Source organism: Carcharodon carcharias, chromosome 2, assembly GCF_017639515.1.
Source record: "Carcharodon carcharias isolate sCarCar2 chromosome 2, sCarCar2.pri, whole genome shotgun sequence".
NCBI lineage: Eukaryota > Metazoa > Chordata > Chondrichthyes > Lamniformes > Lamnidae > Carcharodon > Carcharodon carcharias.
The window spans coordinates 164,598,170-164,613,068 of record NC_054468.1 but is presented as its reverse complement, the minus strand read 5'-3'; the positions used below and the strand labels follow the sequence as shown (position 1 = coordinate 164,613,068).

Below are 14,899 nucleotides of genomic sequence, written 5' to 3'. Positions count from 1 at the left end.
TTTTCAAATCTGATATCCAGAATAAAGGAAAATTCATACTCTTTCCATAAGTGAATATGACTGTGCTACAAATTAACAATGACTACCAATGTGCAACACAGGTTTAAATCACCTGCAAGCATCTGTACAACCCAAACCAAGATTGACTTTAAACATCATGAAAATGTTTGTTCAGTTGCTTGCTTTGGAACCAAGTATGGCGATAGAATAATTGTAACCTTTGCTGTGGTTTTCGAATGGTTTCTTACAAAATCGGCTAAAGATGCTGTACTTGAAGGAATTAAATTTGCATTTTCTTTTGTGAAGAAGCCAAGCCAAAATGATCAAGCTGTTTTTCAAAAGCTTAAAAACGTTTTTCCTCAATATGAATGTACAACCCTCCCCCTTCAGGTTGCTTTTGCCCCTTTCCCTCAGGCTGTGCACCCTCTACAGATAACTGGTTGAGGTGATTCTAATATTCTGCTACTATCACTCTACTAGTAAAAAGTGAGCAAACCCAGCCTAGCGATGGCTTTTTGCTAGTGTTTTTTTTTTCCATTCCTCCTGCAGCTGCATTGGCTTCCTTTAGCAATCTGCTGAGTTCATAAACTCTCAGAAATGTGAGAATGTGCTTTATACTTGCCCAAAATATTACACATGTTTAAACTTAGCTAATTTGATCAATTGTGGCCCATAGACATGGTGCCATCCTCAACTCCAGTTAGGTCAGCTTCAAGTTACTTCTTTAATTAGCATTGAACTGAACTAAAAGGTGAAACAAGGATACATTTTGTGGATGTTTTAGTTAACCTTTCCTATAAATTGGAATTTTATACTATTCAAGAAATAAGAACATATAGTTTGCACAAGTTTGGAAAGTCAAGATGTTCGCTACAGCTTGGGTTGAGTTAACCCCCTACATCAAATTGGTAGCAACTTTAAATTGAGGGGTCATGGTTGAGTACTCAAGAGGCATTCCTTAGCCTTGTCAGCCCTTCTCCTCAGGCTTCTGAAATGGTGGACTCCGAAAACAGTAAAGAAATGGTAATGTATTACAATTTTTTACATAGAAAAGTATTTTCTCAGTGACCTAATTCATAAATTGCTCCATTTTTTGTCCATCTCTATATGCAAAGCAGATATAAATAAGAATTCTTGCTAGTCTGTAATTTAGCAGCTTGTTATAGCCACCTATGCATACAAAGGGAATAATTTTAAAATAGTCTGTTTGAGGTGTTTGCATATTGTATTAAATATAACAGTTGCTGCACTTCCTGTCAACTTTTTCTATTAGAAATTCCTACCTTCATGTTTATAATGGGAATTGTCTATATAAACGGCTGTAATTACATTCCTGTCAGTGGACATGCAGCAGCTCAGTGTAATGACAGCATGATACGTTCTAGGCAGTTTCTATTTTATATGTGGATACAGGAATTTAAATGGAAATATTATAATGAGAGTAGATCTTTTAAAATGGGGACTGAATTATGTCTGTGGGCTGCATCTTCCAGGCAGGGTGGCGGGGCCTGCTCTCCAACATGTAAAATGATGGTGGGTGATGTCAGGCGTGTGTCCCGATGTCACCCCGTGTCATTTAGATTTTTAGTTTGGCGGGTGCACAGCCGACTCGGCTGCGCGCCCGCTGAACTGTCAACGGCCACTTAAGGCCTTTAAAAAAGTAATTAAGCTAATTAAAGGGCCTGTCCGTCCAACCTTAAGGTTGGCAGGCAGGCGAGGAGGCCAGGTGGCTTTTAGAAAAAGCATGAAACCTCATCCATGGGTGGGATGAGGTTTCATTAGAGCTTTAAAATGTTTATAAAATGTTAAAATAAAAGAAATTGACATGTCCCAGCTCACGTGAAAGTGTCACATGAGGGGACATGTCAGGAATTTTCTTTCCACACTTACACAAATTTTTACAACTTCCACCGATCTCCCTGAGGCGGCATTTTGCCTCAGGAGATCTGTGCTCTCTTTCGCGCACTCTCGGCTCAGGGAATCCCCCTGCCCGCACAGGGAGTGCATAGTGCTTCCGAGTGGACGTCACGCTGAACGAGCCTTAATTAGCCCGCCCACATAAAATGGCGCAGCCCTAACTGGGGGCGCCGATCAGGAACCCGCCCGCCTGCGCCTGCTCTCATACATCCCCCCAGACAGGGGGAAAATGTTGCCCTATGTGTCCTGATCCAAGTACTCTCACCATTAGGATTAATGACAGACTCCTTTCACCAACTTCTTTGGGTCCTCTCATGACTAAAGAGTCCTATATGGGATCCGGATGTATGTCCCCAGAACTGGCAGTTCATGATGTTGTTTGTGTTGGGGGAGCTTCTGCAGCTGCTCCACCTCTGGCTTTCCTCTGTGCACGTTGGATATTGCGAGTTTTGTGCAGATGGTCTTCTAAATATGCTGAACCTAATCTCAGTGCTTGCCTCCTCAAGGGCCGGTCAGCTCGAAAAGAGACATGGTCTGCAGAAGTTTGTAAGGCTCTTTTTTTAGGGTGTCCTTGCACCTTTTGTACTGACCACCTTGACATTGTTTGCCCTGAGATAGAAGGTCTGCTTGAGAATCCTGTAGTTATCCATGTAGGGGACATGGCCTGCCCACGATATTTGAATTTTCTGAGGGTGATCTCCATGCTGTTGGGCCCAGCATGATGATAAACCTTGTTTTTTGTGATTTTGTTCTGTCATCACGGGGGACCTTGGTTGTCTTTCGCTTTGATGTGGCACCTATACAGCAGGGTAGTAAGGACAATGGCCAGACCTGCTGAGTTTTTCCAGGTAATTCTGTTTTTGTTAAGGACAATGGCCCACCTGATAACCATACTTTACCCTGAAACTACACTCGGTTTCTACTCTGGAGTTAAATTTTCATCTTTATTGTGTAGGCAGTGATCTGGTGGAGTGAATCACCCACCCAGTTTCCATTCTTTTGATGTCAATACATAATGTTCTTTAATGAGCAAGTAATCCATTCAGTAAGGATGAAATTTACATTCCTTCCCCCACCTGTGTACTGCCACAGGAGGTCAACCAGTGCATGTGTGTGGATTGGTCATTTGTTCCTTCAGCAGTATAACTAAATAACATGTTTCTTCATATGATTATTTTAAGTCATCTAGTGTGAGTGTTGTGATGACAAATCTGTTTCCTTACCAAACCACATGTAAATGTCGCTGTCATTTATTGCAAAGCACAATGTTAATTAGAGGAATCTGCTTTACGCTAAACTGCATATTGAAAACAAGATGTAGTCATCAGAGGAGCACAATAAACAGCGTAGCAAAGACAGTGTAGAGCAGCAGTTCCTAAATTTGAAGCACATGAACTGTCAAGTGTGTATCTGCATTAAGTTGTTGCTACATGAACTTTTTGGTAGTAATGTGCAGTAAGCATATATCAGGAAGCTGGTGTCTGTGAAACTGTGGTGTCTAAAAGGGAACTGAATACAGGAAATGGGCCCCAGGTCTGAGACATGCTTTACTGAGTATAGTAAAACTAAATGTGAACTGTACCACTATGGCCTAAAGGGAATCTGTTTCATTTTAATATCAGTTATGATGGTTAAACTGTGTAATTCTGTGTCATATTTATTTAATTAAAATGTAGATTGCAGACAATTTGAACAGGCTTAAAGGATATATTATTTAAAAAATAATACAAGAGGAAATGTAGTTTTTATCTGGTTTCCTTTTCAAATGGCACAGATTGTAAATAGAAACCACTTTAGTGCAAATTTTAGAGTTTACAAAGTTTTAAAAATTGATATACAAAAAGGTATAAATATTTTCCATTTGGCATATAGCTTTGCAGAAAAGTTGATGACCAACATTTCACAGTTCAGTAGGTCCCAGAAGCCCCTTGGATTTATAACTTTGCAAGAAGGCTGTCATTAATGCTATTTTAATTTACACTTTTCATAACTTTGCATTCTTATACTGGTAAGGTAAAATGCAAATAAAAGAAATAACTATTATAATAATACATATTTCCAGAAAACAATCTGCTTTAAATACAAGGGCAATCATAGAAAATAAATTGCCATGTCTCATTTCATGTCATGTTGATTCTAGGTGACACTTCTTTCTTTCATCTCTTCTTTCTACTTGAAGTAAATGCCTGAAAATGGAATCCAAAATCTTGATACTTGGCAAATGTTTTGCATACCTTTTCCTGGCTCTTTTGTTGTACATCGTGGCAGTAAACTCAATATATTCCACTTGAAGATTAGTATTATCCTACAGCTGAAGATAGATACTCTAATCACTGCTCACTATACAAAGTCTATGTCTCTCTCATTTGGAATCCCTAGGCTTAAAAACATAGCCCAGACTTAATTGAATCCCTGAATCTCAGATTCCCAAAATGAGGATATTTTTGGATCCCAGCTACTGACTTTGAGAGCTTTTTTGCCCTTATTCCACCCTGCAGATTTGACTTACCTTGGGGTAAATCCATTGCATTTATGCTACTGACATAGGCCTGTTTAAATTCTCATACTGTGTCTTTTTGAATACCTTGAGCACATGGAGCTGAATTTTTAAGTAAGGGTTAGGATCTAGACACTTGGGCTAGATCCAGGTCCAGATCCCACAGGATATACTTTAGACATGTGCATTGCGTTTTTCAAAGTTTCATCCAAATCAAAGGTCAGGGAATGGGCTTGCAATGAAATCAGAGATGGAGGGTGGACTCTTGACACTGGAGGACCAATGGGAAGCTATCCAGCACTCAGGTCATTGGCCTCAGCAGTCAGGGTGGGAGCTGCTGATGTAAGGATGCAGACAGCAAAGGAGAAAGGCAGGTAAGTTAATTTTATTTTTAAAAATGCCACAACTGCCTAGCTATGGTCCTTGCGGGGCAGGGGGGGCAACCCCTCCAGGAGATGAGTTTGGTGGGGGGAGGGATCCCCCACTTGATCCATTGTGTCACTCCTACCCATCCTGAGCCCACCACGTTGGCCTGGACAAACATGGACTGGCCCACATTGCCAACTGAAAATGCAGTCAGCACGGAAACGCCACTTAATTGAATCTAAATTGGCTGCCTGCTGTTTTCTGGCGAGAAGCCAATCTGACCCCTAAACTGGCTTCCCTCAAAATAGCCCAAGGTCAGGACTGTGGAATGAACTGGCACGGGGGCTGGCAGTGCCAAATTGCCTGTCTGCCCACCTCTGATCAGGACCTTGACCTTTTGTAAAAATCCAGCCCATCATGTTTGTGGGTGTGCACAAAAGTACAGAAAAGCAACAATGTTCCCCTGTATGATGCACAGAACATGAGAGAAAATGAGAAAGCAGGAAACTATTCGATAAATAACCTGAAAATGCTCCTAACCATCTTCAGGCCCAGCTCCTGAAACACATTTGCATATGTTGGAACCCAGTGACCTTTGAAACCCACTTTTAACGAGTGGGAATGTGAATTCTAATATGTGGGTAGAAAGACTGGAAAATTGCATTCAAATGAAGCTCCCACCTATTTCAGGCAGGAGGTTAATTTATATGTGTAGTCCAATTTGTGTGAACTCCAATGGTTAAATTTTCCAATCAGTAACACGCAGATTTCAAATCTAAAGTTTTAATTACTGATGTATTCAGTATTGGCATTAGAGAGAACAACTCTTGTCAATGTTGAGGTTGTGATACTGACCAATTAGGATGTTACATGCTAATTAATGTTTAAAATTCCCAAATAGCATCAGTTAAACTTCAGCAAACCTAATGGCAGTTGAAGTAAGGAAGCATTGTCCACAATTCACTTTGAAAAGGGAGTGGTGTTGATGAAATTAGGAAGTTCTGAATTGGCTCACTTCCAGACCAGCCCACTGTTGGTTCCTGTGCTACAATTTTGGACAAAAAAATTAACAACATCATCTGTGCAGAATTTTTTCTGATTTTAATTTTAAAAATCAGTTTCATCAGGCTGTCTGACACAATTCCATCAGTACATCATTGAACACCTTATTCAGTAGCAGAATACAGCTCCGTTCCACCGCAGTGGGACATGGGTTTGTCCCCACTGTTTCCCATGCAGCTTTTCAGATTTCAGCTATTGTCATTAGGGATGATGCTGAATGGGGTGTAGGTGCTTCCCCCATAGCAAGTTCGAGGAAGTCAGAAGATGATTAACTTTGGCTGCTTTCTTTCACTTCCAAGCAACCTGGTGACAGAAGTTTAACTTTGAAACAATCATTATGGGAGGGATCTTGGACAAGATGAGCTTCCAGCTTGTTGCCAAGTTCTCTGACTTAAGAAATACACCAATCAAAATGTAACCATGGCTCATCCACCATTTGTGTGACCAGTTACTTGCCTACAAATCAGAGAGTGACTAGGAAACAAAATGGGTAAAGCTAAGATGAGAAACAAAATAGTGCTGAAAGCCTGTTTTAAGACCAGTAACTCTTTAGCAATTTTTGTGCATTCACAATTACATAACTGAACTTTGTTAAGGTTATTCATTAACCATTAGATACCACATAAAGCTATTTTTTAAACATTTCCATCATTTACTTTCTGATATGATTAGTTCTTAAAATTGGTCTTTCCTTCAGGAAAATGTACTCCGCTGGAAATAAGTAAGACAGATGATTTGTTCCACTAAATCCTGTGAATTCTGCAATTTTGCCTACAGTATGACTTGCTGCCCAAGCATTGAGAAAAAATCCCCATAGGTGGTGACATACCAGTTTCTGACCAGATCTAAGTGATAATATTCTTGCCCTATCTTTAAGCAATGCTTGATTAATATACAAAGGGATCAATTTTTTTTATTATAAGGACATTAACTCTGTATTCTTGCATTTTAAAGCAATTTGAACTTCCAAAGAAAATTCTGTATTCAGATATACAACTGTTCAGAAAATGTAATACATTAAATGTATTAAATATATTCTTGCATTTAAATTCCTAAATTGCTGCATTGCCTTAGCTGAGATTTTAATAAGGTAAAATGTTAAATCCTATGGCTTACTTTCCTGCCAGTGTTGTAAAAAGTACTATACCACTGTGATGTGGTTAAATAATTTTGTCATTTTAGCCACAGTGTAAAATTGCCAGCATACAATCTACCATTTGTAATTCCACCAGTTTGTTTAGTAGGCTTGACGTGAAAAATACATGAAATTCAAAGACTGAGCTTTGTAACATAAAATATTGTACTGGTCCTTTTTATTAGTATTAATATCACACTAATATAGAATTAATTTATGTTCTATCATTGGTGATGCAAATAATAAAAGCTGTAAATGTCAACAGGGTTTACTACATTACATGAGAAGCCCTGGTAACACGATGTGAGAGGTTATGAAAATTTTATTTTCGAACCTGAATGCAAAATTTTCTGCAGCTGACCTTTTTTGGATTTAAAAAAAAAACTGTCGACATTAGCAAAAGGTGTTCCTCTTGTTGCGTAGATTGGTTTGAAATAAACCACCAAAAAATACATTGAGTGCGTATCAACTGGGGGTGGAATGACTCGGCTGTGACAATAAGTTGTACATTTAGCTGCCGCTTTATTCAAAAGGAAGTGTAACCTCATTTATGGTTTGACCTTATCAGGCTTTGCGACTTTGTTGTGAGACATAGTTAAAAGTTGGATGGCTTTGTGCACTAGTACGTCAGTGAGCTTGAGGAGGTGGTGATCTTTATTAAGTTGTGTAGGTTAGTGTTGTTGGCTATTTCACCACTTTGTGATTATCTCCTTTTTTAAGATTGCATTTTGACATCTTAAAAGCAAAAACAAACTTAAGATATTTAGTAATATTATAATGTATTCATTCATGGAATTTTCCAATTTAAAGTTACAAAGCGAGCTTGTATTGCTTTTGTTCTTGGTGTCTTGCAAATGCTCGACATTTTGGAAATGGGTTGCTGGTCATCCAAATAGCCTGCCATTTGAACAGATTGATCTCTCTTGTTTCACAAGGTAAAATTAAACTGTTATTTTTATGTGGTCAAAAGAACCACAGAAGTGCAGTTGATATTCTACCATATAAGAAATTGTAACTGTAAAAACATGTCATATTATGCTGTAGTACAGTGTATTAGAACATCAACAGCTGGAAAGCCATGTCATGTATTACAACACCCAAAGATGCAAAGCCTTGACATATTACTCCATGGCACAGTGTATTAGAATATCAACATACCAACATTACACTCCTTAATTCTACAATTTCAAATTCTGACGTATCTCAGTGCCATTTTTTTTTATTTCAGTTCCACAGGAGCCGCTGCTTCAGGTTGAAGATTATGACCTGAATGTGGTGAGGTTGTGTTTCCAGGTGTTTCTTCCTGATGAACATGGCAGCTTCTCAAGAGCTCTTCCACCAGTTGTCTCAAACCCTATATATGATAACAGTGAGTTTCAAAAACTATTATCTAATCACCTTGCCCTGTGCATTGACTGTATAATGAACATGGTTTTGTTTAGCTTTCTTCTACAGTACGAGGAACCGGAATGGTCATTTAGCCCCTTAAGTCTGTTCTACCATTCAATCAGAGCATGGTTGATCTGTGCCCTAATTCCATACACTTGCCTTCACTCCAATATCTTTAGTTAACAAAAATCTATCCATCTCGAATTTGAAAATAACAATTGATCTAGCATGAATTGTCATTTGTGGAAGAGAGTTCCAAACTTAGTTCTACCACCCTTTGTGTGTAAAAATGTTTCCTGAATTTCACTCCTGAAAGGTCTGGCTCTAATTTTTAGATCACGTGCCCTAGTCCTAGTTTTCCCAACCACTGGAAATAGTTTCTCTCTAATAACTCTATCTGCTTCCCTTAATAGCTGAAAACTTCAATCAAATCACCCCCAATCATCTAAATTCCAGGGAATACAACTCCAGTTTGTGTAATCTATCCTTATAATTAACCCTTGAGATCCAGGTTTCATTCTGGTAAACCTACGATGCATACCTTCCAACGTGTACTGTGCCATAGTATACAGAAATTGTGCCAGTCTCAGCCTGTCACAAGCAGCATCAATTGCAATGTAGACACATTACTTAGCAAAAAAAATTAGGTAATTTTTACAGTATTCACTGTTAACTAACTTCATGCTGGTAGTAACAGAGATTACTGTTTTAATTTATTGTATGTAGAAGTATATTAAATGAACAGGATATGGAATGGGCTAGAAATTAATGCAAATGTACAATTTCATTTGCTTTATCCTAATATATCCTTCGATACTTTTTAATGCAGGACATTAAATCTTTACAGTCTCAACAATAATAACATAATGAATAGCTGGGCCTTTTTACAGGTATTTGCTGCTTCACTGTTGTTGAGGTAGTAGACTGAGAGGCCGATGGGGTCACCACAGAAAGCTTCTGCTTTAGTCAATTTGGTACTGTGGGCACTGGATAGCAGAAGACTTGAGCATAATCTGAGAAACTAGAGGAAGAGTTTAGATGATACAACTTGTTAGAAGATACTCTTCACCTTTGGCACTTAGAATTTTGAATCTAACTAATGCGTAAATCAATATTTTTCCATGAAATCAACTTTGTCTCAACTAGCGAATAAAACTGCAACTGAAACCTGTCCCCCAAATTGATCATACATGGGGTAAAATGTTATAATCTCTGATTGAGATAAGGCAGAAAAGGAAAAACTGTTCCCATTACAAGTACAGTACAAGGACCAGAGGACACAGATTTAAGGTGTTGAGAAACAGATGCAGGAGGGAATGTGAGGAAGAATGTTGTTATACAACAAATGATAATGATCTGGAACTTGCTGCCTACGAATGTGGTGGAAGCGGAGGTGATGAATGATTTCAAAAGGAAATTGGGTGGGCATGAGTGAAATAAAATTACAGGCCTACGGATCTGGAGTGGGGGAATGGAACTGATTGGATTGCTCCACAGAGAGCCAGCTTGGAGTTGATGGGCCAAACTCCCTCCTTTCGTGCCATTATGACTCCATGAAGCCAAAAAGCTCAAAACTAAAAATGGGAGTTGAGAGTACTGTAAACTGAAGGGGCCATTGCTCAGTGATAAGAGGGGATATAGAATGGGAAAAGACTGAGTTCTGACTTGTGATCTTTCCATAAACAAAGATAAAATTCATTAAGCTGTGGGTATATTGAATTTGACAAATTTAATGACGCAAGTAACCTTTCCATCTGCAGAAACTCTTTAAATTCCACAATCTAAATGCGTAATTTATTGTAGGCAGGAGCAGGGATCTCCACATACCAGTTTATGACCATAATTCCCTGACAGCTGATTGAGCTTCTGGTGCAAATCACTGAGCCATACAGACCAAATAGATCACAAGTTTAATTATTTTAGCTAGGAGGTCTTATAGGTGCAAATGTGGCCTGGATTAGAGAATGGAAATCAACCAGGTTTTCTGTTATCTAGCAGCAGACCCTCAGCCAGGTTGCCTGGTGCAAAAGCATTTATGCAAAGTAAGTGTGAGATTGAGATTGAATGTTATGCCCCCCAGACTGAATGTTGGAGGCCATGCATGAATAATGGTCACTTAGAAAAATTAACAGAAAGCACCGGTGAAACCCCATTCCAGTAAGGAGCTGTGGCCTTCCAGAGCAGAGGTAACAAGATTGGCAGAAAATTTGTGCTATCCAGAGAGTGACCATTGCATTTCACTTTGAGGGAAAGACAGGAAAGCAGTATAGATATAGTAAATTAGATATAGCTATAAATTCTGTAAACTAATGTATGTACATTATTACAGCAGAATCAACAGTTTATATGCATTTTTGATTTGCAGGAGCACCAAACACAGCAGAGTTGAAAATTTGTCGTGTCAATAAGAATACAGGTACTGTTAAAGGAGGAGACGAAATTTTTCTGCTGTGTGACAAGGTTCAAAAAGGTAATCCTTCATCTTTAGATTTTTGAATTGTTGTATTTCTGAAATTTCTTAAAAAGAGTAAGAAATCTGGGTAGCTTTGACTAGATTCAATCACTTTAACATATTGGTGAATAATTTTAAAATTTCCCCTCCCTTTGATTGCCCTGACTTTTTAGTCTGTTTTTCCCCCCTCTCAGGAGATTGTGTGGTTTGGGGTGTCTATATCTTGATGCGTTAGGCATCCTGACTATTTGGGGCTCAGTAAATGGACCAGATTGCTTTTTACTGTATGATTATTTCATACATTCATAGAAGCATAGAAATAGTGTTGGGTTTTTGTTAGATTGAAAGATTCAGTGCCACTCAAGATGAAGGATATTGATACTGGTAAATGGACTGTGCTGCCAGGACCCAGAGTGAATTTCAAGCATTGCTTCATTAGATTTACACAACTCTAGACCTTGAAGGTCTGAAATCCTATTAATCACGCTCAGAATGTTTCATTGTCAAATACTAAGACACGTACAAGAATAGTAAGATGTTTAAAATTTCTGTTGTCGGTAATCTTTTAATATTTAATTGTTTTCATTTATACTTGAAGCTATAGTACATTTTTAAAATGTAGTTTTGGAGTTTTGTTGTGATTTCTACTTGTTTCAGATAAGGCCACTGATGGGGCCATTACTGGCTTATCCTAAAATCAGTAGAGCTGTCATTCAGGGGTAGGGGGAGAGGGGTGGAGGCCGGATGGCAGAGTTTAAAAGTCTACTTTAAAACTAACAAATGAGGCCAACTGTACAGTGGCCATAAGCATAAACCATGGATAAACATTATGTGGATTTAAAATCCTTTTATGCGTAGTGTTGAACAAATTTTAATACTTACATCCATAGATGATATTGAAATTCGTTTTTTCACTCACAATTGGGAGGCCAAGGGTTCGTTTTCACAAGCTGATGTCCACCGACAAGTTGCCATTGTCTTTCGAACGCCGGCATATTGCCAAACAAACATCACTGAGCCTGTATCAGTGAAAATGCAGCTTCGGCGACCTTCGGATCAGGAAGTCAGTGAATCTATGGAATTCAGATATCTTCCAGATGAGAGAGGTACTATACAATGATTATTGAACTGTAGAATAACATTAGTTCGGTATTTAATAGGATTATTCCACAGTATTCAAGCACATTTGGTACCTAATGTTTTTAAGTATTTGGTGGAATTTTATGCCCCCCCCCCCAACCCCTAACCCCTAAACCAGGAGTGGGCGGGCAGATGGATGGAGCGTAAAATAGGGCACCATGGCAGCAATGTTGTGCCCCCCACTTATCCGCTGTTGCTATTTTACCAGCAGCAGAGGAGGTGCAGGGTGGCACACTTGTTCAAAAGGCAGTTGAGGTCCTTAAGGTTTCGTCCCACTGGTGCTGGTGTTGGTGGGTGCCCAGGCCAAGTGACACCCAGCAGCTTTGTTGTTGGCTTGGGGGTGGGAGAGGTGTTGCTTCCTGTTTGGGCACAGGGTGCCCAACTGAGGTCCCCCACACCCCACGCCTTCCACCACCCGCCAAGCTGGGTAGCTTTGACTAGATTTAGTCACCTTAAGGGATTGATGAATAATTTTAAAATTTCTCCTCCCCTTGATTGGCCTGAGTTTTTATCTGTTATTCCCCTCTCATGAGATTACATGGCTTTGCGTGGTTTGGGGGTGTCTGTACCTTAATGCATTAGGCTTCCTGTTTGGGCACCTCTGTTGGGGACTGCCTGTAGTCCCAGCAGTGGCCACCACTTCTGGTGATTAGCTGGCAGCTCTTGGAGGTGGGACTTTCTCTCAGATGGGAGCAGAAGTCTCACCCTGAGCCACTCAAATCTGAGGGCTATAAAATTGACTTGGGGCAACTTGGCTCACCTGACTTTTAATCTAGGAGGGGGAGTCATCTGCCTCCATGTAAAATTCCTCCTATTATTACTACATTTTGGGTGTGCCTCTGAAATTGTATCTGTATAGAATATCTATTTTTTCTAGGCATTTTTTTGCATCTTTATCCTGAAGGATCTGACTTGTTGAACCATGGTAACCATTCTCCACTTGTGGACTAGACGAGCATTGACAATCTATTTAACTGTGCAGACATCAAAGATGAACCCAATCCTGATCTTGCCAGGCTTGCAATCTCCAGCAGGGATCGTTGAACAGTGATGCAATATAGGAGCACTGCCTACTACATTTTCTCCCCTTCCCACAGATCGCTCAGACCAATTTTGTCTCATTTCAATCGACTAACTTAGAAAAGATTGGGACCTTTCTACTTTTTATGGGTGGTCTATGTTCTTGTTTTACTTTTAAGGGTTTATATTGACATATGCTTCTTTTGATTACCTAGTGCTTGCGGGAGCAGTATGTTGTTTGGGCTTGCTGTCCAGGTTACTAGTCTACTTTCTCCTTTTTCTTTGAAGGGGTGTGATGGGGAAGTAAGTTTTTTTTTGATCAAGCCTTCAGAAATGGATTACACACTGCTAGTTAGTCTTCCAGTTTCAGACAAGGTCTAAGTATCATTTGTTCAATCTGGGAGATGCCCCACAGGTCATCTCAGCCACGTGTTTGTTGGAGGGAAGCTTCACTCACTACTGTTGGAGAATACTTTCTTGTAGCTAACAAAAGGTTTGTATAATCTGCTAGTGGAAGTGTGGGCAACCTTGCTATTGAGTGAGTAATGCCAGCAAATATAGTCAGTTCTCTGGAATTGTGAGTTAGTAATGGCTCATTAGGTCTCCTGGACTGCTTTCCAGAATAGCTAAATGGGAGGCTTTGAGACTAGTCATTGTTTTCCTTTTCGTAAGGCTTTCATTCACCTGTCAAACTGATCAGTTCTTATAGAACCACATGAATGATTAATCATCTGAAATCTTAACTGAGAAAGTGATATTCTTGTACAGACATCTTGTTCATTCTCAACCTATACACTTCTCAATGTGTATCTTTGACACCCAGCTCTACCTGACCCTTACTTTTCGACCCCTCCATTGTCTTTAAATTGTCATACTGCTTATCTGACAGAATCTTTACAGTGCAGAAGGAGGCCATCCTGCCCATTGAGTCTGCACTGGCTCTCTGAAAGAGCATTCTATCATGTTCCACTCCCCTGCCTTATCCCCATAACCCAGCACATTCTTTCTTTTCTGATTGCAATCCAATTTCCTTTTGAATACCTCACTCAAACCTGCCTCCACCACCCTCTCAGGAAGTTTGTTCCAGACTCCAACCATGGGTGAAAAAATGTTTCCTCACATCACCTTTACTCCTTTTGCTGATTATTTTGAATCTGTGCCCTCTAGTTCTTGATGCTCCCTTGAGTGGGAACAGTTTATCACTATTTACCCTGTCCATACCCCTCAAGATCTTTAATACCTCTATCAAGTCTCCTCTCAGACTTCTTTTCTCCAAGGAAAATAGTCCCAACCTATCATCATAGCTACTGTTCTTCATCCTTGGAATCATTCTTGTGAATCTCCTCTGTATTCTCTCCAATGCTTTACAGCCTTCTTCAAGTATGGTGCCCAGAACTGGGCAGTACTCCTGATGAGTCCTAACTATTGTCTTATACAGGTTCAACATGAGTTCCTTGCTCTTGTAGTCAATGCCCCTATTAATAAAGCCTAAGATACTATATGCTTTCTTAACTGCTCTCTCAACATGCTCTGCCATCTTTAATGACTGATGTACATATACACTGAGATCCTTCCATTCCTGCGCCTCCTTTAGAGTTTCTCCCTTTATTGTATACTGTCTCTCCATATTCTTCCTGACAAAGTGAATCACCTCACACTTCTCTGCATTGAACTACATCTGCCACTTGTCTGCCCACTCCACCAACATATCTATGTCTTTTTGATGTTCAAGACTATCTTCATCACAGTTGACAACACTTCCAACCTTCGTATCGTCTGCAAATTTTGAAATCATGCCCTGAACATTACAATCTAGGTTATTAGTATATATCAGGAAGAGCAAGGATCCCAACACTGATCCCTGGGGAACTCCACTACAGACATTCCTCCAATCTGAAAAACACCCATAAGCCACTACTAC

The 14,899-nt window shown here is 39.6% G+C and overlaps 1 protein-coding gene across 4 annotated transcripts in view; it reads left to right on the top strand.

The window, feature by feature from the left end:
• The window catches only part of rel (v-rel avian reticuloendotheliosis viral oncogene homolog), a 61,720-nt gene that overhangs the window by 31,015 nt on the left and 15,806 nt on the right, over positions 1-14,899 (top strand). For all 4 annotated transcript variants that reach the window (XM_041209672.1, XM_041209654.1, XM_041209664.1 and 1 more), the window contains exons 6-8: positions 8,206-8,346; positions 10,732-10,836; positions 11,709-11,924. In XM_041209672.1, the coding sequence (XP_041065606.1) occupies positions 8,206-8,346; positions 10,732-10,836; positions 11,709-11,924 (462 nt within the window). The remainder of the gene's footprint in view (positions 1-8,205; positions 8,347-10,731; positions 10,837-11,708; positions 11,925-14,899) is intronic.